This window comes from Gnatocerus cornutus, chromosome 1, assembly GCF_029298725.1.
Source record: "Gnatocerus cornutus isolate USDA-ARS CGAHR chromosome 1, icGnaCorn1.1, whole genome shotgun sequence".
Classification (NCBI taxonomy): domain Eukaryota; kingdom Metazoa; phylum Arthropoda; class Insecta; order Coleoptera; family Tenebrionidae; genus Gnatocerus; species Gnatocerus cornutus.
In genome coordinates, this window is record NC_142233.1 from 9,897,277 (window position 1) to 9,921,183 (window position 23,907).

The 23,907-nt window shown below is 34.0% G+C and overlaps 1 protein-coding gene across 1 annotated transcript; it reads right to left on the minus strand.

Moving 5' to 3' along the window:
• Positions 1-842: 842 nt before the first annotated feature.
• Positions 843-21,912, minus strand: Tsp (Thrombospondin). Its single transcript, XM_088038107.1, has 11 exons — positions 21,763-21,912; positions 15,579-15,749; positions 15,306-15,529; positions 15,059-15,251; positions 10,572-10,988; positions 9,793-9,893; positions 9,525-9,740; positions 6,335-7,032; positions 1,960-2,135; positions 1,175-1,912; positions 843-1,124 (listed from the first exon to the last, which is right to left on the minus strand). The coding sequence occupies exons 1-11, from the start codon at positions 21,833-21,835 to the stop codon at positions 1,015-1,017; spliced, it is 3,117 nt and encodes a 1,038-aa protein (XP_087894233.1). The 5' UTR covers positions 21,836-21,912; the 3' UTR covers positions 843-1,014.
• Positions 21,913-23,907: the final 1,995 nt, after the last annotated feature.

Below are 23,907 nucleotides of genomic sequence, written 5' to 3' on the forward strand. Positions count from 1 at the left end.
TCAAAATTCCCGAAATATGCAGAGATATATTTTTTTTAAATCACGGTTCTTCGATGTGTTGAAATATTTTGAAAACAGGCAGACTTCATCGAAAACAAAGGCATCGAATTTCCTTCGTCAGTTCTTTAACAACCGCTTAATCAGTCGTCACATAGAAACAGAATTACCAGCGAAATATTGTGACTTTTTTATGGCCACTGGTCAAAATCACCAATTTTTCAGAGCGCATCGAAAATCTTGAGGACCTTGAGGAATAATGATTTACAGCAAAAATTGCGAAGATCTGCAATTTACCTCAAATTATTCACGTGTTTAGTTCTGTGAGACGAGTTTGAAGTGTGACGAATAGCAACGAGATCATTTTGAACAGCTTTATTTGTAATCACTACCTATTGTGTTAGACAATTAAATTATTTTGTCGTCTAAGCGGTAACAAGCCTTATCTCTATTTTCAAAAGGTCACACTGGAATTAAAAAAACTTGTTGTTTGGAAGTGTAAATAATTTTTCTGAATTATTGCTTGTTATCTCTTAGGTATCTAATTTTAGCTCAAGGTTTGATCCATTCGAAATGCAAAAGATAAAGTCTGTTGGTAAGTTCTCTGCGCAAATTCAGTTCGAGAAAAAGTAGTTACGAAAGATTTTACCAACTCAAATAACGATTGTTGCTACTTAAAATAAAGTTTTTTTTTCGATATTTTGTTTCACTGCATTTGTGTTGGTGACAATCAAAGATAGTGTAATAAATTATAATTTTGTTTTTTTTGCACCCTGTTGCATTGTTTTTTTTTCTTAGAATTCCTTTTAAATTTTTTAATCACAAAAATTGTTGAGGTAAACACATATTGTTAATATTTTTTATTGGAACTGACAAAATAGAATTAAAATAATCTCATTAATTGCAACATGATAGACTTGGTAAGTACATAGACAATAAACAACAAATTCATTAGTTTGTAAAGATTAACCTAAAAGAACACATCTCATTATGGCATGTAGGCATGATGCAATGCGCCTATTGGAAGGGATTTCCTGAATATACTCGGTGTGCTCTATTGATATCTTTGGCAATGGAACCTTGCAAGCGTCTTGGTAGATCATTCCACATAGCTTCCGGTAGATGCTCTAAAAACGTCAAAGTAATAAAAGAATCTCTTATAAATTCTCCAACATACCGTTACACCTATAGGCCAAATCCGACCAAACGATCATTTCTTGCGAGAAACAGAACACCCCCAATCGTCCTCCATGAAGAGTGTTATCGAAAATGTTTTTAGAATCAGCAACTTTGATGTCCTTCTCGTAAATTTGCAAACGTATAAGTCCAATTTTGGGTCTATGGATTAAGTACCAACGATATGATGTCTTCTCTCTCCACCCCTTGTTACGTGGATCCTTCCACAAGAGTTTAACTTGGTTGGGAGTATCTCCAGTATGCCACAAAGAGTTCCTCAACATCTGTCCTGGTCCTGTCTCCGAGTTCACCAACTTAATCTGTATTCCAGCGTCAGCCACGGCTCTGAACGGCGTACTCTGCCAATACGTCTGCGCGTTCTTCTTCCACATAACCACGTAGAACTGTTTGTTACTCTGATACCCGAAGATAAAGCCTACGTAGTCATCGTCCACGTTGGTACCCACGTAGAAAGTACCCTCAAAATCGACTCCTTCGAACTTGTCGTTTCCAACGGCCAGACCAGGATCGCTGTTTTGGGTTTGAGTAATTTCAGCACCTTGATTGAAGATCTCCCACACTGGATCAACTTGGGAACCACCTTCTGGGTCCAGAACTACAGTCTGGTACTTGCTGAAATCAGTTTGGAAGATAAGGGAGTTGTTCGGGCAGATGTCGACCGGGTCGCAACGAGTGTCGTTGTCAGTGTCGCATTGGCACACGTCGCCTTTACCATCGCCTGGAAAAGAAACAATTTATTTTTGTCTATGATAGTTTTGACCGTACCATCAGAGTCCAGTTGGTCAGGATTGTAAATCAAATAACAGTTATCCGCGTAATCTTTAATACCATCGTTGTCTTTGTCGTCGTCACAGGCGTCACCAATATTGTCATGATCCGTGTCTAATTGATTCCCGTTGGGAACGGTGGGACAGTTATCAATGTGGTCGTTGATACCATCACTGAAGAAACATAAGAATATTAGGTCTCAATAATTTAGAATTTCAACACTATTGTGACTTTCAAAGGAAAATGTTCATTTCAATTGATTGTAAACTAAAAAAGAAGATCTTCTCTCATAAAAAGAAACTTCAAAACCTCAAAACACAAATTTCAAGAAAAAGTTTTCCTATGAAGGCCATTGATATTGTTGAAAATCATTCATCTCAAGTATTTAATGAAAATTAAATCAATTTGCTGAACAAGGGTTTGAAATTTAGTTTGCCACCAGCTAAAGATCAAATGTCGAGGAAGTTATTGCCGGAATAGAATTATCTATCCACCGGTTTAATGAACCGACTAAACATTTTGTCAGGGAGGCGTGCAGACAAAAAAATTCTCGTAATTTAACCCAGTCAAAGTGTAGAGTCCAGAATTCAAACCTCCAAATCATCAAATCCTTGAGACAGAAAGATTGTTTTTATGTTAAGGCTGATAAAGGTAATAAGGTTGTTATTTTAGACAAAAAGGATTATTATGAAAGGGTGAACAACCTAATCACTATTGGTCCTTACCAGTCACTAAAGAAAAATACATTGCCCAAAATGATCAGAGAAGTCACTAACACTTTGAAAAAATGTAACAACCTTATCACCCCTCAGCTTAAGTTTAGATTAAACATTTCGAACCCGGTTGTTCCAAAATTGTATTGTTTGCCAAAAATTTATAAACCAGGGAAGACAGTGCGACAAATTGTTTCGGCCATTAATGCACCGACTTCACAAATTTCAAAATGGTTGACAAATGAATTTAATAATTTAACCAAAAAGGAGCCTAGCCTTGCAGTCAAAAATTCTCTTGAATTCATCAATAAAATCAAAAACGAACAGCTGCAAGAGGGTGAATTATTAGTTTCATTCAATGTTAGTTCTCTATTTCCAAGTGTCCCCGTTCCACAAATATTCAACTTAAACTTACAGACCTTTGCATGTAGCAAAACATTTTTCAATTTCCGGGAATTTCTTTTTCCAGCATGAAGGCACGGCAATGGGTAATTCATTGTCTCCGTTCATTGCTGACCTTTTCATGAGCCGCTTTGAAAAGGAACTTGAATCTGAGCTTGAATATTTTCCAAAAATCTGGATTAGGTATGTGGACGATATTTTTGCCATTTTTGATACAAACAAGTCAAATATTAATGACTTTTTAATAAAAATAAACAACCGTTATCCAACGATAAAATTTACTTGCGAAATAGAGAAAGACGGAAAGCTTCCATTTTTAGACACAATTGTAGTTAAAAATAAGAACATATTAGAGTTCGATGTTTATAGGAAGGAAACCAGGAAACCTTCGCTACATCACTGCAGACTTCCATCATTGTCCTCAACATAAGATGACAAGTCTAAATTTTCTTGTTTACAGGCTTTTGAATTTTCCATTAAACAAATTTAGATTCACAAAGGAATTAAAATTAATTAAAGATGCTGCTAGATGTAACGGTTTTGATCCCAACATTGTTGATAAAATTGTTAAAAGATTTAGATTTAAGAAATTGGTCAATGAATGTTCTACTTTTCAGAAAACACCTGAGAAGACTTCTTTTGTCACCATCCCTTACTCACCTTCAGTGACAAAGGAACTGGAAAGAATTTTCCAGGGTTTGGATCTCAAAGTAGTTTTTACTTCGGGTCCAAGCCTCCAAAGTCTTCTAGGTAATCGTAAAGACCGAGTAGGAACAACAGAAAAGTCGGGGATTTATGAAATTAAATGTAAAGATTGTGATCAGAAATATATTGGGCAAACAAAAAGGTCAATTTTAAAAAGGTTCAAAGAGCATCAAGCTCATCTCAAATTTGGAAGGTTTGAAAAATCAAACGTTGCCCAACATGTTTTCGACAATGACCACCACATTGATGAAAGTTGTCTTCGTTTAATTAAAAAAGTAAATAATTGTAAATTTCTAGACATTTATGAAAGTCTAGAAATATTTAGGAATTATGAACTCAGACAACGGCCCCATCCCCTCCTCCTCCCTCTACTCCCTCCGCCAAAGGGTGCGCGTCGACAAGCTTTTAGTATACAGGGTGTATCAAAAATGGCGGATATGCTCTTCAGTACGTTGCTGAGAATTATTTAGAGAACACGGGAAAAATTGTAAAAAAAATCTCTGCCTCATTTTCTTAATGTTTTAGCATCTCAAAGGTAACCCATTCAAAAGGATGTAGCTTCTAGCATATGCATGCATGACTGTGGTAACTAGTTGTAATACCGTTAATTAATGTTCTTGTTTCCATTTATCCCGACTGCATTCCATTTTAACTTAAATTTAAGTTTTTAGTTTCTATTTTTGAATAAAAATCGATCAAATTACATTTGGTAACAGGGTGATTTTCACGTGCAAAAACAGAAAAGGAAGTAGATAGCTGATATCAAAATTGACTTGATTTGACATTTATAATCAAACTTGTCAAAATGTATGAAAACAATGAGTACGCTGATATGTACCTCATTTTGTGAGAATGTGAAGGTAATGCTGCAAGGGTGTATGCAGAGCGTTAAATTTAAATATACCCTGCTAGTCGACACCCGTCAACTAGTACAATCCGAAGATTAGACGGGAGAGTGAGAGACAGGGAGCCTTAACCCTCTAGGAATTATTGTCCATGATCGAGGGCGTCCGAGAACAACCCGAACACCGCAACTAGAAGAAGAGGTCTTACATTTGGTGCATGAAAACCCAGCAATAAGTACCCGTGAAATTTCCACTCAACTGGATGTTAATCACACGTCGGTCAACAGAATCATTAGAGAAGAAAGGCTTCACCCTTACCATATCACAAGGGTCCAAGCATTGTTTCCTCAAGATTTTGCAAGACGGTCAAATTATTGTAATTGGCTCGTGGCACGAATTGCCCAACATCCAAATTTTGCCGCAAATGTGTGATGGAGTGATGAGGCAACGTTCACAAGAAATGGTTATTTCAACCAGCATAATTCTCATTTTTACTCTTTAGAAAATCCCCATTTAGCTAGGCAGGTGGATCATCAACATCGTTTTAGTGCAAATGTTTGGGCCGGGATTTTGGGTAATCATTTAATTGGACCTTTTATTATACCTAATCGTCTGAATGCGGAAAATTTTTTACATTTTCTACACAACATAGAAAATTTTTTAGACGATATACCTCTTGGACAGTTGAACGAGGTGTGGTTCCAGTTAGATGGCGCTCCACCCCACAATGCGGTACCGGTTCGACGTTGGTTAGACGACAACTTTCCAAATTGGTGTATAGGGAGGAATGGACCAGTCTTATGGCCACCCAGATCGCCAGACTTAAACCCCCTAGATTTTTTCTTTTGGAGCCACAAAAAATTTGGTGTATCAGACACCAATTGATAATTCAAACGTTTTAATACAACGAGCTAAAATTAAACCAATAGCACTTTAAACCAAAGAATTTGAAATTTGCAACACTCGAAAACTTTAATGGAGTTTCTTCACAACATTTTCGGTGAATTCGTTTTCTCCAAAGTGCATCAACTGTAGGATCTTTAACAAGGTCACATACATAACTAAAAGTATTTAACGTAGGCATTTAAAAATTGTTAGAACAAGTGGAAAAATAAATTCGCAAAATATTCAGCACTTTACACAAAACGATATGAAAATAACCATCCATCAATGGAACGTCTTGTTCAAATAAGAATACTCTTTCTTTAGTTAATAATTACTTTGATAATAATAATTGAAAAGTTGCCTAATAACCTAAAAGTAAGACGTCAATCAATTTTGATTGAATACCATAACTACACCAATTTACGTAAGCGTCTTGTAGTTTTTCTATCTTTACTTCTTAGGCACTACGCTATGCAACGTTGCCAAATTAATTCTTTTAAATGTTCGATTTTCTCGAAAAGTAGAAGCCAAAAATTTTTTTTAACATTTTTTTTAGATTTTATCAAGGTATTTCAACAATGTACTGTAGAGCATATCCGCCATTTTTGATACACCCTGTATAAGGACGAATTATTTGTTAGTCTTTAGTTTAATCATCGCTCTGATGATTATAGCATTGCTATCGAAACGCGCGTCAGCATTTTTTGACAAAATTTGGTGTTTGGGAATAAATTGTAATTTTGATAATTTGTCAACACCAAGAATTGATCCAATAAATTTTCTTTGGATAAGAATAATGGTACAAAATAAAAAAAAACTTACTGATCTTGATCGGGCCCCACGTCGCACGCATCTCCTATATTGTCCCGATCTGTGTCCACTTGTTTTGGGTTGTACACCAACGGACAATTATCGCACACATCTCCCACTCGATCATCATCTTGATCCCGCTGATCCTGATTTGGAATCGTCGGACAATTATCCCTCTCATTTCTAATCCCATCATTGTCAATATCTTCATCACACGCATCACCTTTCTGATCTCGATCGGTGTCTCTCTGATTCGTGTTAGCATCATACGGACAGTTATCGCAGACATCTCCAACTTTATCTTGATCAGTGTCCCGTTGGTCTGGATTTGGGACGTACGGACAGTTGTCTTCATCGTTCGGAATCCTGTCTTTATCAGCATCGTTATCACAAGCATCACCTATACCGTTGCTGTCGCTGTCTTCTTGGCCTGAATTGGGGATCTCCACGCAGTTGTCTTTTTTACAACGTGGGTCTCGGCATGGGAGTTGGATGTCAGGCCAACCGTCTAAATCGTGGTCTGGGCCGCAAATGCGACCATCGCCGGCCCATCCAGTTTTACATTCGCAGGCGTAGAGAGTGTGATCGTATTGGACACACTTTGCATTTTTGTCGCATTGAACGCCGTTGGGGCAGTAGCCTTCGCCGCGGCAGGTACCGGAGACGGGGTCGTAGCGGCCGCCGCTGCAGTCCACGCAATGGTAGGAACCCTAAAAGAATTTTCTGACTTATAAGAAGTTATAATCTAAATCCAAGAAACAAAAGTAATACTCTACAATGCTCCAAAGATTCTGAAAAGTCGAAAGAAATCAATTCAAAGAAATAATCGAAAGAAAAGAACAACTAAAAATAATGTACAGAAAGAAGAACCCAAAATACAAGTCAAGAAAAAATCCAAAGAGAGGAATTTAAAAAAAAAGAACTAAAACTATGAGAATATAAATAACGAATCTAAAAAATTAACGTAAAGAAGGAAATTCAAAAAAGTAATCTTACGAGTATGCAGAATTTAAAAACTTTTAAAAATCTAACAAATCCAAAGAAAAACCTAAAAAAAAGAAAAAATCCAAAAACTTCAAGAAATTAAAAAAAAACTCAACGATATCTAATTTATCTAAATTTATCTAAATTTATGGAATCCCAGAACAACAAATTAAGAAAATTAAAAGAAAACTTTTAAAAAAAGAACCTGAAGCAAGATAAAATCCATACAATCCAAGGAAGGTAAAGAATACAAAATATGGACAGAGAATTTAAAAAATTCAACAAATCCAATGATATAATCTAAAGAATATCTAATGGCAGAATCCATCGAATCCAAGAAATCTAAAGTAAAAAAATAGAGAAAGTAAAAAAATTCAAAAATTTTAAGAAATCGTTTAAAAACCTCTAAAAAGATCTAAAGGATCTAAAAGATCAAAAGATCTAAAAGATGTAAAGAATAATTTGAAGGATCTAAAAGCTGTTGCGCATATAAAGGAACTGTAGAACCTAGCCAAAGAAAGAAACGAAAGTACAAGCCAAAAAAGCATCGAAAGTAAAAAGATCTTACAAAAAGAATGTAGGAAGAATATGAAGAGTGAATTTATAAAGAAACGTAAAGGAAAAAAATAAAGTATAGGTTTTAGAGATTTTAAGGAACTAATAAGAGATCTAAATGGTAGAAAAATGCGATCCAAAAAATACAAGCAATCCAAAAAAGTATCTAAAGGATCCGAAGAATCTGAAGGACCTGAAGCCCATGGAGGACCTGAAGAATCTAGAAAGACCAGAATATTCTAAAGGAACTGAAGAAGCCTAACATCCTAGAGAATTTTAAAGAATTAAAGGAAAAAAGAATTCTGGGGAAGAATCAGAAGGATCTGAAAAATTTGTACTTGAGAATGTTTAAAGAATCGCAGGTTCAAAAATCCAAAAAATCTAAAGATAGAATAAATTCAAAGGAATAATAAAAAAAAGAACTAAGAGAAGAACCCAAAATAAAAGTAAAGGAAGAATCCAAACAAAGTAACTAAAAAGATAAAGTAAAACAAATCTAAAGAAAAAAATTCAAAGAATCTCAAGAGCGTGCAGAAGAATTTAAAGAATCAACAAATCCAAAAAATCTAATTAATCTAAAAATTCTAAAGAAAAAAATCTAAATCCAACGAATTCAGAAATTTAAAGAAAACATTTAAAGATAATTTCTCTGGAAAGAATGTAAAGAAATAAAAACCCAAAAACATCGAAAGGATTTAAAAAATCTAAAGTGCCTAAAAAATCTATAGGATCGAAAGGATCTAAAGAATTTCAAGTTCAAACAAAAAAAGAAAAATAAAGTAAAAGTTGACTGAGAAGAATCTAATAGGTTTCTGAAATTTAAATGAAAAAAGAGATCTCAATGATGTAGAACACATAGTAATGGATATCATCTATATTTATACAAACAAAAGAAATTCTGTAGAAAGAATGAAGAACTTACAAAATTATGTAAAGGAGCTGAAAGATCGAAACGATCTCTAAATGATGTGAAGGGTCTCTGGATTCTCTGAAATCTAAGAAATATGGGGCATCCAAACAGTCTAAAAAATGGAAATAATCTAAACAGGGGATCTAAAGAAAAAAATTATCTAAAGGAGAACGTAAAGAAAAATAAATCTGAAACAACGCAAAGAAAAAATCTAAAGAAACTAAAGGATCTGGATTCTCTGATACATCTGAAGAGTTTCTAGATTCCCAACTAATCTAGAAAATTCAGAGAATCCACAGGGTTCATACTGTCCAAAGAATCTAAAAAAAAATGTAAACAAAGAAGAACGTAAAAAAAATTAATCAAAGAATACGAAGAAAAGTATTCTAAGAAGAAATCTAAAGATTCTCGGGTATCTAGGAAATCTAACTAAAAAAATTTACAGCATATAAATAATCTAAAGATTGCATCTAGAGAAAGAAAGTATAAAAATTAGTATATTTCACGTTTCTAAAAAAAATTACTTCAAGGAATTCAATAATGGAATCCATTTGGAAGAAAGGTAAAAAAGGGATCTACAAGAACTAAAGATTATTGTAAAGAATTTCAAAAATTAGAGTAGCCAAATACAAGGAATCCAAAACATGTACAAAACAAATACATAGAACCCAAAGAATCAATGTTAATAAGAAAATTAAAGAATGAATAAAAAATGAAAAAAAAATTACGAAACCTCTAACCATTTTTACTTACCACAGTATTGACGCAGTATGCATTTCCCCTGCAAGGAGCCGCCTCGCGACACTCATCTATATCAGTACACCTCTGTTTGTTTCTAAGCGCTTCATCCAGGCCCACACCCTGGCTTCCCCGACTTCCTGAAAATCCTGGAGGACACGGTCCGCATCTGTACCCAGGCGACAGATTGTGACACTCTACATTTTCGTCACATGGTTGAGCCAAGTCACACTGAAACAAGAAAAACAAATAAAAATTGAGTCAAGTTTCGTTGTCGTGTTACCTCATCCAAGTCGTGGCAGCTGGTGCCGTTTCCCGTGAATCCAGCAGGACAACCTTCGCAACGGTAAAAAGGATTTTCTTCGGTGGGATAACATCTCACTCCTATAATTGGAGTGCTCATGAATAACGAAAAAATCTGATTTTTATCAAGTTTATTAAGAAAATAAAATATATCCAAATGTAAATATTTTTGTACTAACAATAATACTAGTGTATATAAATACTGGAGATCTACTACTGGTGCGCTGTGTGCGAGTTACCGTATTTTGACAATTTTTTTGTGGGTTAATTGGTGCTTCGATAACATATACAGTGCGTCTCATCGAAACCGTGTCTATTTAATAAAACGGATATCTGCCATATTGAGGCACGACTCTGGGACTGGATTCTTGTTTTTGGTGCCTCCAAACTGGCACGCACCCTATCAAAAAAAGAAACACAAATAAAACAAAAACTTGAGTTCAAACCAACTATATTGAGAACATACAGGATTATTACAAAGGATTAATTGTATTTCACACACATTAAACGCAGCTAAAAACATCTACAGAACCCTGTAATACAGAAAAAACTGAGCCAATCATCTATCAAGGGTATAGCTACGTCCCACTGTAGCGATTTTTAGTAAATAGCAACGTGTGCTACTGATAAAGTAGTTTTAGTCACGTGTTAACCACACAAACAGCTTTAGGTCGAATTTTGCAAAAGCTAGTACGTGCCAGAAGCCGCCGTCTTAAGTATTTTTAAGTCACACAAGCATCTAGTCATCTGGGAACGTACCTGGTGCACAGGGATTAAACTCGCAATGGTTGCGTCTGCGACACGTCTCGCCGTTGCCTTCGTAGCCTTGAGGGCAGTTGCCGCACTTGAAGCCATCGTCGGTGTTGTAGCACTCTACTCCTCGAAAACAGGGGTTGTCTCTGCACGTTCTTCCAGGTCTGCATTGATACCCATCTCCGATGTAACCTGGAGGACACTGCCCACATCGAGGACCTGTTTGGGAGTCGTGGCATTGCACCCCTGGAGCGCAAGGGTTTTGGGTGGCGCATCTAGGGATCTCTGGAGGGCGGTGTTTGCATACGTCGCAGTCTTCGATGAAGCGGCGGAGGTGGTCGAGGACGACGGAGTGTTGCCCGATTTCGTCGTCGAGGCGGTTTACGGCGATGATGAGTTTGTTGATGACGTCGAAGAGGGCATCTGGGCAAAAAGAAAAAAAGGTCGAATTGTAAGGAGTTTATAATGTCTCCCAACACATAATTTGTAATACATGAATTATTACTAAAAGAGCATTCTATCAAATATACAAAGTCTACTAATTTTGGCTCTTAAATTTTATTTGGTCAGTTTCGAATTCTTTTAGTTCATGCCTATGGAATCTCTACAGTTTATTGATTTATAAATTTAAAAGTGCCGAGTATTTCAGAACTTGACTGACTATCTAATAGAATTTTAGGTCAAAAGTATTCTTGAAAATTTCTAAAATTCAACTAACAGAAAAACAGCATACCACAATAACGAAAAAGGACCGAAAAAATCTAAAGAATGTAAAAACAATGTTTGCAAAACTTTGAGTATCAAGTGCCAGAAAACTGCGAAGAATTAAATAAATCAGAACATATACAGATTGTCCGGAAAGTCGCGCACCACCGTGATACTGTATCATCGGACAATGCCATAAATTACCGGAAAAATGTTAAAAAATTCATGTCTTCAATTTTTTGAGATGTGATGGACTGAAGAGGAAAAGTTTAATGCCAAAGTTAACGATTTTTGTGCAATTATTTTAGGTTTAAATGAATTTGTTACCTAAAAGACATTTTGCGCAAAGGCATGGTGCAAAAAAAAATCGGAAAAATCTTCGAAAAAATGCCTGAAAACTGTTTACAAAATTTTTGAATCAACAATGTCGATCAGTGTGGCATCGACTTGAAACCATAGTTACATTACTCGTTCATGAACCGACCTGACTAACGCCAACAATACAACAGCAACGTTACTATGGCTTTGAATACTAGAAATTTAAATTATTGGGGGAACAGTTGAGCAGTGTTGCCATTTTCCTAATTTTCTTTCGGTCCTCCTGCGAAAACAAAGAGTCTGAAATTTTTTTTTAACATTTTTTTGGTACTCTGGGGGATCACCCAATTACTCCCTTTCAAGGTGGTGCGCCACTTTCCGGACACCCTGTATATTCCAAAGGCATTTATAGGATGAACTTAAAGAATGCAAATAATCTAAACGCAGAATCCGAGGCGACATTCCGTAAAAAGGATCTCAAAGAAGAATTCCGAAAAAACTGAAGAATCAACAAAAAAGATACAAAAAAAAGCAAATAAAAATACTTAGAGAATTTGTCTAAAGCATTTAAAAAATACAAAAAATGTAAAGAAAGAATCTGAAAATAATTCAATGATAATGTAAAAGAAAATCTATGCAAATAAAAAAGCAAAATAAGAAAAAAAACAAATAAAATGATTCAAAAAATCAGTCGAATTATCAGTTTGCTTGAATCAGTAAGAATGACAATCTAAAAATCTCATTTATAAATCCATCAGTTTCTCTTTTACACCTTACATCAGTCTGCTTGTGAGTCACTCACTTTAATTGATCAATCGTCTGACGATTGTCTACTGTACCCTTAAAAGACTAAACGGTATAAAAGAAACAAAGAAATAGAAAGATTCTAAAGAAGAAGAATCTCACGAAAAAAAATTTGAACCAAGGAAAAAACCTAAAAAAGACAATTTACAGCAAGGCAAAATCTAAATAAAGAATACAGAAAGTATAAAAAAAATAGAAATAAAAAACAGAAAAGACACCGTAGACGATCAATCAGATTAGACTGACTCTTTTGCTGATTGACAGTATGATTGATTATGTAAAGCTCAGAACCTAAAGGATCTATAAAATCTAAAAGGTTTAGAGGATCTAGAGAATTTAGATAATCTAGAAGATCTAGAAGATGTAGAGGATCTAAAGGTATTAGGAGATCTAGAAGATCTGAAATATCTAAAGGTATTAGGAGATCTAGAAGATCTGAAGGATCTAAAGCATTTAAAGAATCAAATGGATGCTGGGCATGTCAAGGGACTAAAGAATCTAGGGTTTAAAAAACGCAAGATAATGTAAAACCAACAAAAAATCTAAAAAAACGACCTAATAGACCTAAAGAATTTAAAAGATCTGAAAAAGCTATAGGATGATCTGAAAGATCTGAAGAATTACAAAGATATAAATGACCTAAATGACTTAAAAGACTGATATAGGATCCATAGAAAAAAATTAAAATAAAGACAAACAAAGAATCTAAAAAAAGAACCCAAAGAAAGAATTTAAAAAAAAATAAAAAAAAGTAAGAATCTGAAGAGTATTTAGTAAAGAAATAAAGATTATAATAGAATTTTGAAATTTTAAGGAATAAAAGATTTAAATGGTAGAGAAAATGCCATCCAAGGAATACAAAAAAGCCAAACCAGTTTTAAGAGAAAACTGAATAAAGAATTAGATTAAATAAAAACTTAAAAAAAGATCTAAAGAAACTAAAAGACTTAGAAACACCTAAAGAATGTGAAATATCTGTAGAAGCTCAGGAGAATCAAAAGAACTTTAAAAAAACAAAGAATTTAAGACAAATAGAAGGAAAAAGAAAATCCTAGGAAAAAATTTGAAAAATCTGTGTACCTTCCCATAATGCACATATAAAAAATGTAAAAGCGAAATCCGAACTCATAAGATTGAGAAACCTAAAAAGTATAAAATACTAATAGGTTGAGGAAACAGATTATAAATTTTAGAGTATCCAAAGGTTTAAAAAAACAAGGGTCTAAAGTTTAGACTCTAAACGATGAAAACGGATAAAAAAATGGATAAAAAAATGTTTTGAAAATTTTGAATGAGAGAATTTCAAAGGGTGAAAGACATCCAAAAGGTATAAAAAACTAAGAAAAAAAAACAAGAACCTTATAGGGAAAAATAAACCCAAATAGTACGAAAATCGATAAAATTCAAGAATCCAATTTTTGGATATTTATTTAAACTTATGACATATTTTGCGATGAAAAGATGCATAAATACGATAGTTTTGTAGATGTGGTTTCATATCTTCTGCTCTTTAGTAATTAGTCTTACTTTAACCTAATTTATTTATAGATACAAACTTTCATATCCCACAAATACCAATAACAAAATCATATAAATCCGAAAACAAAAAAATTTAGAAATATTTTGAAATATATGTACAGGTGTCCCAGAACTCTCGTACTTCCTCTTAATAGAAAATTCTCCATCAAAATCTGAGTTGATTTAAAGTATTCAAGTTACAAGCATTTAAAACTGACCATTTACAGCTTATCTTCGTGCAATTTAAGGAAAAATGTTCGCATGTAACATAGCAACAGAATGCCATCTAGCGATTTATGGGCTAGTGATTGGCCAATTTAAAAAACTTGTAACTCAAAGATTGTAAGGGACTGAACATTGTGCGATACGACAAACAATTCAGATTTTGATGCAGACTTCTTCATTTAAAGGAAGTGCGAGCGTTTTGTACATACAAGTGTCCCAGAACTCGTGACCCAGAGAAAAAAGGCTTATGGAGGCAACAATTCTAAACCAAAATTTCGAAACAAAAATTTTTTAGTCAAAAAAATAATCGAGATAAGACGAAAAGCGGTAGCCAATTCCGAAGCAGAACCGGATTTGAAAATCGGTAACAATGGACACATACTATCATTCATTGGTCAGATGAACATTACACTCTCGTTGCCTTGGAAATTGGAATAGCCTTTTTCTCCACCTCTAGAATAAGCTTTCGGGATTGGTTGTTAATTTTTTATCCTTTCTCGTATACTATTAAACTTATGGAATTTTTATTTTAAAATTTACCATCTGTAATGCTTTCAGCATCTCCCCTTGTTCTCTGGTCATGAGTTCTGGGACACCTGTATATTTCTATTTTTTTTGCTTTCGAATTCATGACATTTTGTTATTGGTGTGCCCTTGAAACAATGTGTATTTTGAAAAAAAATCTTTGCGGCCTTAAATTTTTTCTTGTTATGCGAATTATTAGCCACGCTCATAAAGTGTAAGCAATCAAATTCGTACAAAAAAGTAAGACTTGCTTATGACAACCTACTATTTTCGAGAGTTCTAAAAATAAAATTATTCAAGGATCCGAGTTGAGAACTGTTGAAAAATGTTTAATAAGTACAAAACAATACTTCTATAAAAAATATGCCTCTCCATAATTTGGCGCAACGTTTACTTACTTGTATCTATGTTATCTAAAATAGGAATGTCAGCTCGATGGTCCTTCCGGCCACCCACAATAGGTTCATCCCTAAGAAAATTAAAGGAATCATCGTAGTCATCCTCGGGCATCAAAGGGCACTCGTTTTTACTCAACACCATTCTTAAGTCCTTCTGGCCGTCAACAGTCATCGGATACTTCTTTTCTCGGAACTGAAGAAAACCATTTCTTCAATGAAACCACCATTGTCTAGACAACAAACTTACGACTTCCAATTGCGGATTCTCCATCGACGCGTACATATCTCTCATGGACTTGGGCGTTGCTACCATTCCATACGACACGCAATTAATATACAGAGTGGCGTGAGCACCTGGTTGTGTCTGGTTAACCGCTAAGATCAAAGAACGAATGTTGCTGTCTTCGCGTAAAGTGTCGACCGTGAAATGTTGCGTGCGGTGACGGCCGTCTTCCACCGTTTCCACGATCACTGAATAATTGAAATTTTATTTCTGTTTTACAGTTCGTAGCTTACAAACCTTTTTTCGTCTTTCTGTCTAACTTCAAGGCAAACTTCTGCTTGGTCCCCGGAAAATCGACCGAAAACAAAGTCTCCTCCCCATGCACGATCCGTCTCTTCGGTTTGATGTGGTTGAGCGACAAGATGAAATCATTTTTCTTGATTATCTCCTCCAGTTCTTTGGTAGTAGCTGCAACACGAGTACCGTTTTTTCAAAGTCGTCGTGACAAATATGGACCGATTATTGACAACGGGATTGTGCGTTAAAAACCAACAGTTCCGTGTCACTTTGAGGAATATCGATGGACAAATGTTCAACGACATTTTTCCGAGAGTGATGTTTATTATGGTCGACACGAACCTCGTGTTGCGAAACCCTTTTTTTCAGGAATCTCGTTTAATGCAGGTTTTCACTAACATGGAAATATGGGACAGTTAACGTACGCATATGTTATTGAAACCATTACTGATGTGAATATTTATGGGTGTTGACTACTTTTAATGACACGTGAAGTACGCGAAAAATTCGGAAATGGTGTAAAATGGGAAATATGAGTCAGATGGAGACAGGCGAGAAGTCAAGAAAAAGTGGTTTCATTACTTTCGAGAATTTCCTCGGATAGCTTATCTGTTTGACCTCATGGCAATATTTCGACAATGTTTATAAACATTAATTTGAATAAATGCTTTTTTTGCTTACTGTGTGCACATGTTTGCGGTTTCCAGTAAATGTTTACAGCGAAATTCTCACAATATTATGATCCACGCTGTAGTAAATAATAATAATATGAACATTCATATTTTAGATTTTCTTACAAATGTTAACTGAACAAATTTTTAAGAGCCTTTTTTGCAGACACTAAAGATTGCTTAATCATTCATTCTAATTATTTGGGGACGCTGAAAAAGGAAAGAAACTTAAAATTTTCACTGCAATGTATTCAAGGATAACATGAGATTGTACTAAGAAAAGCAGGACCGATCACTTCCATCAATGGCTTTATTGACAAGAGAAAGTGATGTGGCGCTCAGTCACCAAATACTTACAATGAATTCAGACCTACACTCGACGCTTGAAGATAAAATGTCGAAAATTTAGATAACGATCAACATTATTCTTCAAAAAGTTGTTAGTGTTTGACTTCTGCTTGTTAATTATCATCTAAGATTCTTTTCTGCAATTAAATAGTTTATACAATTCTTAGTGGAGTTATTATTTTAATGATCAAATGAAAACGGGATCTCAGTATGCTTTGGAATTTGAATTTGAAATTAGCTAGTAGCTCTGTTTGGTTTTGCAAAATAACAGAATAGATATAATAAGAAGTTTAAATTCAAGATAATAAAAAAGAAAATGCGAAAAAAAAATTAGGCACCTTCACTTTCAAGACAATAAAAAAGAAAATGCGAAGAAAAAAATTAGGCACATTCTAGAAAAAATAAATAACAATATATAATCGAACGAAATCTAAAACGAATTCAAAAGATCTACAGGAATTGTAGAGGATTTAAAGTTGGCTCTAAGGACAATTTAAAAAAAGTCTAAAAAGAAGTTATATAAAATTCTGAATTTCAATGAGAATCAATATAATCCAAAGAACAATTAATATACAGAGTGTCCAAAAAATGGCGGACCAACTATTCACTACGTGAATCTTCAGATTAAGTTTTTTCAATTATTGAGTGCTTCGTTGGAATTCTACAGCCACTTAAAGGGGCGCTAATTATGGCACAAATTTTTCCTTATAATTTACTCAAGGTTTACAAAATTCTACTAGAGTTCATGTTTTGGGTGACATTTACATACTTACAGTCTTTAAATGCCTTAAATGTTGATGCAAAACGTTATTTTGCACTTTTAAAATTAAGCTCAAGAGCGCAAAATTAATCTGGCAACATTTCACTTCAAGAATTCAGTAATTAATTGTTGCCAAGTGCCTGACAATGACCATTTTTTTAGAAAAGTCAAACATTTTTTAGGTGTCACAAACTAGAGGAGTTTATTTCTCTAATGATGTATATTTTGCTGAATATTTTGCTGAATATACCGACACGTGAAGGAAACAGTCGAAAAGCAGTAAGGGGCAGTAAGGCCTGTGAATTTCCTAACTGTCAAATTCCCTCCAAGAATACTTTTCAACGAGTTTATCAACAGGTACGTGAGATGGGCCGATTGGAACCAAATTTGTCAGCATCATGGAGGACCCAAGACTATTCGCACACCAAGAAGAGAACAAATGGTTCTTGATCTACTTTGTGACTTTTACTGGACAGGTGTTATCAAATTTAATTGAAAACCATAGTAACCAATTAAATGATTTATTAATAATTGTAACTACCAAAGTGTTGCTCTGGTCTCAAAATTATACTCCTAATAATTACCGAATGAATTGAACACTGTTGCCGTTTTTCGCAATATTTAAAGTTATTTTGCTCCCGTACAAAGCTTCAAATAAAAATTTTAAACAGCATTTCCAATTCACAGCGTCTTAGAGTTTGACGTTCTTATCAGTTGGTCCGCTATTTTTTGAACACCCTGTATTAGCAAAATCTAAAAAATCGTTTCAGATTATAGAAAATTTAAATAAGAAAAATAAAAAAATACTATGTATAAGGCAAATCTAGAAAATAAATAAGGAAAATAGAAAAATACCATGTAAGGCAAATCTAGAGAATTCAAGCACCAAAAAAAATATGATTAGTAAGTTCTTGTAGAATTCATGAATTGATGAGAACAAGCTTCTAAAATAATGAAGAAGAATAAAAATCATGGATATAAAACGAAAGAATGGCTAATATCGGAGAAGACAAACCAAAAAGAAACAAAGAAAATTTGAACACTCTTCGGAAAATTTATCAAGAACCAACAATTATTTAGAGATTGTATCGAAACTATGCAAAATTAAAAATGAATTTAAATACAGTAGATTCTTGATAATTTGAAATTCAAGGGACCTGGCAAATTATGGAGAAACTAAAATTATCGTCGTTCAAATTATCGATAGTCTACTGTAACTAGAATCGCCAAAGAATCAATAAAATACGGAAAGAATTTGAATACAAATTAGATAATTCAAATCAAATCCAATGCTAATAAGACTGTTAATCTAGAAAATTTAAAGAAAATCGAGAATTTAATGTCGAAATTTTCAAACTTTGGTTTAACTCCGTCCACATGAACAAAAGACAATTTGAATTTGTCGAATCAAAGAATGGCACACTATAAAGACAATTTTCGTATCTCACTCACATGTCAAAAAGATTCGCAATTTGCAGGAGTTTCATAATTAATCGTCAGACTGTCATCCATTTTAATGCTGATTCGTCTTCTAAATGTGTGAACATTTTTTGCCCGACTTCTAACAAGTATTAACAGAATAGAGAAATGTTGCAAAGTGAATCAGACTTTCGACTAGAACTCTATTGGCTCAAATGGTAGATGGAGTTAAGCCAAAGTTACAAAATTTTGACTATACAAAAATAGAAAGAAAATTAATAGATAAATAAATGAAAATGTAAAATGGCTCTAAATATAACTATGGACTATAAAAACAATCAAAATCTAAAGAGAAATTATGAACAATCCAAAATCTAAAAAAATCTAAAAAGAATGCAGACAGTTTGAAGTGAATTTGAAGAGAATTTTAAAAATTCAAAAAATTTAAATATTTTGTTCAAAATGAATTTGAGAATAGTCAATTAAATTTGTAGACAATGTTATCATTTTTGAAAGAATTAAAAGAATTAAAATAAAAGAATCAATAAGAAGTTTCAACATTTTTCAAAGAGAATCAAAGATTCTGAAGAACGTCTAAACAAAACCTAACAATAAAGTTAAAAACTTATTTTCAGTTTATAAATCTCAACATATTCCAGTATTTTCTTATGGGTCCGAGCCTCAATCAATCTTAGTCCGCCTCTATTACATACATTGCTGTCTTCATAGATTTTCTCACAATGATAGCACTTAAACTTCATTTTTCCCGCAGACAATTTTGTAGGCGCCAATTTTAAAATGTGGCTTTGTGATTGGTCGCTCAACAACAGAAACTATTATATTTGTTAAATTGTCATCAATTGGAAGTATCAGTAAGAACTTGGTTTTTAATATCTTCTGTGCAAATTAGTAGATAAACTTTATGTTGCTAATTTTGTTTTTTTGAGTTTAGTAAAAAAACTTGACATTTAGTATTGGAGCCATCTAAAATTGTTTCTTTCCAAATCGATAAACAACGAATTAACCTATTATTATCTATTTACATTGAAGATTTAAAGATTTACAATGACAATTACTTCATGAAGTTAAAAACAAAGAAAATGTTTGGGATAAATTAAAAATATTGCATATCTTGAAAGCAAACATCCTGCCTCAAATTTTATGTTTTTGATTCGCATCCAAAACTCATTTGGTACGGTTGTAATTTTTATTGAATGAACCTAACGTGAAATTCAAAAATAAGCTCGATGAGGATAGATATATACAATGTTATGGCTACGATTATTTCGTTAGTTCGTAAAAACTATATGTGTTTTGAATCACTAAAAACTAATGATGATTAGATTCGCATTTTTGTGACTCACTCTGTATATGCAGAGATGTATAAATGATATAAAAATGTAGTTGCTGAAAAAAAAACTAAACAAATGTCATTTGTTACTGTCCACTTAACTGTTCTATTCTCGTATTTTTGTTACCTTGGTTTAACTCCACCTATTTGGACCAACGGAATTCCAATTGAAAGTCTAATTTACTTTACAACATTTTTATAAAATATTTTCTTTTTGACATACGTGATACTAGAACTGTCAAAATTTATGATGTGTTTTGGGACTGGCACCTAACACCTAACACTCCTTGATTCGACAAATTTTAATCGTATTTGGTCAAGTGAAGTGTCTAAAATGCAACAAAATAAAAAGTACTTTCACAAAATTATCAGTTTGACGACGTCAAACTACTATACATTAACAAAACACTAGTTCTTCAATCAAAGACATGACTTGAAATTTCATAGCAAACCAAGAATGGCGTTTTTTTTTTGATTGCATGATATTTCTAAACAGAAATACAAATAATTTTTATAAAAAATAAAATTCGTAAAACGGTGTTGTGAATTCAAAAAAATAGTTATTTACAGTCGCGTGTGGTAACTTACATTTTACAGCGCGAAATCAGTTTGAAGCACGACGGCGTAGCCGGAGTGCTTTAATGATTGAGCGCTGTAAAATGGTTAACGCACAAGAGTTGTATTAAACTTTTTGGCCGAAAAATTTTAATTTAAATAATTGGGTTTCTCAAAATTCATGAGAACTGTCACATCTGAGATTTGTAAATTTCATCATCTGTCAATTCTGTCAACTTTGTAGTTGGTGCACAAAAAGTACACAAGATGGAGCTGTATAAAAAATGTTTTAATATGACTTTAAAAATAGAAATATTGTCTTAATTGAGATAATAATTTAGGTAGATTCCACTTTGGTGATTAATCTTCATTATGATAAAGTGATTTTAATTTATAAACGCATCTGAAGAGCAGACGATTTGGGCAATTTTTACCGCACGGCGTTTGTAAACGTCCAGAGCGCTTGTAAACCTAGTGTTTCCGAAGATGTCAATTGAATGTTAATTTGACGTTTACAATTCATGAGGCCAAAAAAATTATTTACAAAATGTCCCTATTAACTTAATACAGTTTTTTCCTTTTGAAATCTTGCTAATTTTAGACAAAATGTTTTTGTTGATTCACTTGAGTCTATAAAATGGCTATTTTTTAAAGCAACAGATCAAGTTTCAAATTAAAAGGAAAGAAACGTATTTTTAGAGAAAATTTCCACCAAATCTATTTTTGAGTACCTACTTTAAACGACTAATCCCACTGTAATTTGGTCTAGCTATTTAAAGATTTATTTCTGACACTTCATTGTACACTCACTTAGTTGATTTCGTTTCTATTGGATAAACAACATTAAAATCAAAATATTTAAATATAGTTCAAAAAAATTTCTTTTTTATGTCGACAAGGTAAAACCATTCAAACACCAACCTGATTCATTAGAATCTCAATGAAGCAACCGCTCGTTAGTGCCTACATTGAAGGCCGCATTAGAACGCGGGAGTGGATAAATGGTCTTTCAACATGATAATTTAACCCGAAAGTGACCAAGCGAAACTTAAAGTAACCGTGTCGAATTGAATATCTTACTCGTATCCAAAGAAACGGCCTCCGTCAGCGTCGCGACGCCCATCAACAACACCACAACTTCCGCAGCCCTCATCTCTTCTTCGGTAAACACTGCACACTGGTCGGCGCCGACCTCGCGACTGGACAAGTACTCTCAGCTGGACTTATTGGTACCAGCGTAGGATTTCGTCATCTGCTCCTTATTGAGCCAATTGTCCTGCTCCGGTTAGGTGTGTGGACGCACGCATAAATTTCGGAAAGCTAAGAAAAAACGACATTACCATAAACAACATCTGCTGGACGCATCGGTGCACCATTTAAAGCCGGCGCTTTCCATTCCAAGAAATAGTATCTCTTGGATGTGGGAGTCAACGATTGCCCAATTTTGGGAGCGCCCAAACTGCTGGTTTTTCGTTAAGGTGCATGAAAATGAGGAAGATGTGGGCGGAGGTTTTTTTTTCTTGATCAATTGTGGCTTCCGGGTGTTGGATTATTGGGTGTTCCGTTTCGAATTTGCTTAATTGTTTGAGAGTGATTCAGTAAATGGGTACAGCAAATGGCAACTTGATGACGGATGCCGTAAAGGTCGGATTTATGACTGAGAATTAATTATGGTTTTTGGTATTCGTATTTAGGTCAGTGAGAAAATATGACAGAGCTTTGTTACTCTTGCGTTTGAAGACAAGGGACCATGAAGAATTATAATTTGAATGAACAGTGATAGACATTTAGTTTAACGTAGAAACATCTAATAAGTCTATGAGCCAGTTTACAATAGTTAAATTAAATCTTCAATTTTGATAAAATACTTAACATGATATGACATAGGATCAGTTTTCGACCAACAAATGTCAGAAATCGTCAAATTAGTTGCGAGATTAACTTAATTTCAATTTAATTATTGTGTATATCGGCCCTATAATTTTGAATTCGCAGATAATATGTTTCTTTAGACAAAACTAATGATGGTCCGTCCAAAATGAACAGTAAAACCTCGATTATACGTGCTTCGGTTGTTCGTGCGGAGCACAAAATTTTTAAAAAGAAGAATACTATCTTTAGGTGGCATATCTGACTCTTGCAGTCAAATGTTATCTTATTGCATTTGTAATATATAGGAGTCCCAGAACTCACGCCGAGCAGAAAAAAAGCTGGTGCCGACAGCAAACAAACAACCAAAAATGCATTTTTTGTCGTAATGTGTATCAAAACACAAACATTACATAATGAAATTATCCAATTTCAGAAGCTCATCTGCACGTGGCTTCATGTACATTTTACGTTAATTTTCAACAATAAATTCTAAAGAGCATGATTTATTTGTTCAACTACTGACATTTCAATGATGTTATGCAACAAAAAACCAACCGTCAAAACTTTTCACTAACTGTTAGGTCTTATACGAACCTAAAATTCTTCAAGCTAATTGTTTAACTGAGGTGCTGTATCAGTGTGACAGCAATATTGGGCTACCGAATCGATAAAATTAAGGTTTAAATGGCCATGATCTCCGTTTGTAGATCACACTGCTTGGATCTTTATTGGGTAACACTATTCTTTTTGCATCTGACGTTTTGTGTCAAATGTGACAAATGGAAACCACATAATGGTTGTTCTAAAAAGAACTCTTGAGAACTGTTTTTGCTAAATTTGACTCTTTGCTATGATGATTTCTTATCGTACTATCTACCATAGCAGCATCAAAATTCCATCCGTTGAGATTTTGCCACGAATTTTTCAACCAAGGTTTCCTTTGAAGTTGTCACCACGCTGACGTTAATCAAATGATCAGCTGACCAATTGGTTTATTTATAATTTGTACAAGAAAAATTAAATTCGTCTCTTAGCAACGTGTAAGTGTAGGGGAAGACCGGGAAAGTGGAACCACCTGGGCAAAAGTAACCACGACTTTTTATTAAAACCACATATCGTGGGGAGATGGCGGGAGTATCAGTTATTAAACTAATGGTGGACCATCGTTTAAAACCTGAAGTTCCAAGGTATGTCGAAAAAATTCAAATTAATTGCGTAAAATTTCTGAACAGCGGGTTGGAATACTAGCTATTCGTTAGTTTATAAGCTGATTATCAAAACAACTGTGATTCTACAAAGTTGGCAATGCTTGTGTCTGTTTTATGATTCAATTGCTATTATAACCCTTAACAT

Bases quoted from the DNA above. Each gene is read 5' to 3' on its own strand.
- Tsp (XM_088038107.1), bottom strand. From the start codon at position 21,835: ATGAGGGCTGCGGAAGTTGTGGTGTTGTTGATGGGCGTCGCGACGCTG. The intron at 15,530-15,578 runs GTTTGTAAGCTA...TCAATTATTCAG, and splicing joins AGACAGAAAGACGAAAAAAG to TGATCGTGGAAACGGTGGAA. The intron at 9,894-10,571 runs GTACGTTCCCAG...CTCCAATTATAG, and splicing joins GTTTAATCCCTGTGCACCAG to GAGTGAGATGTTATCCCACC.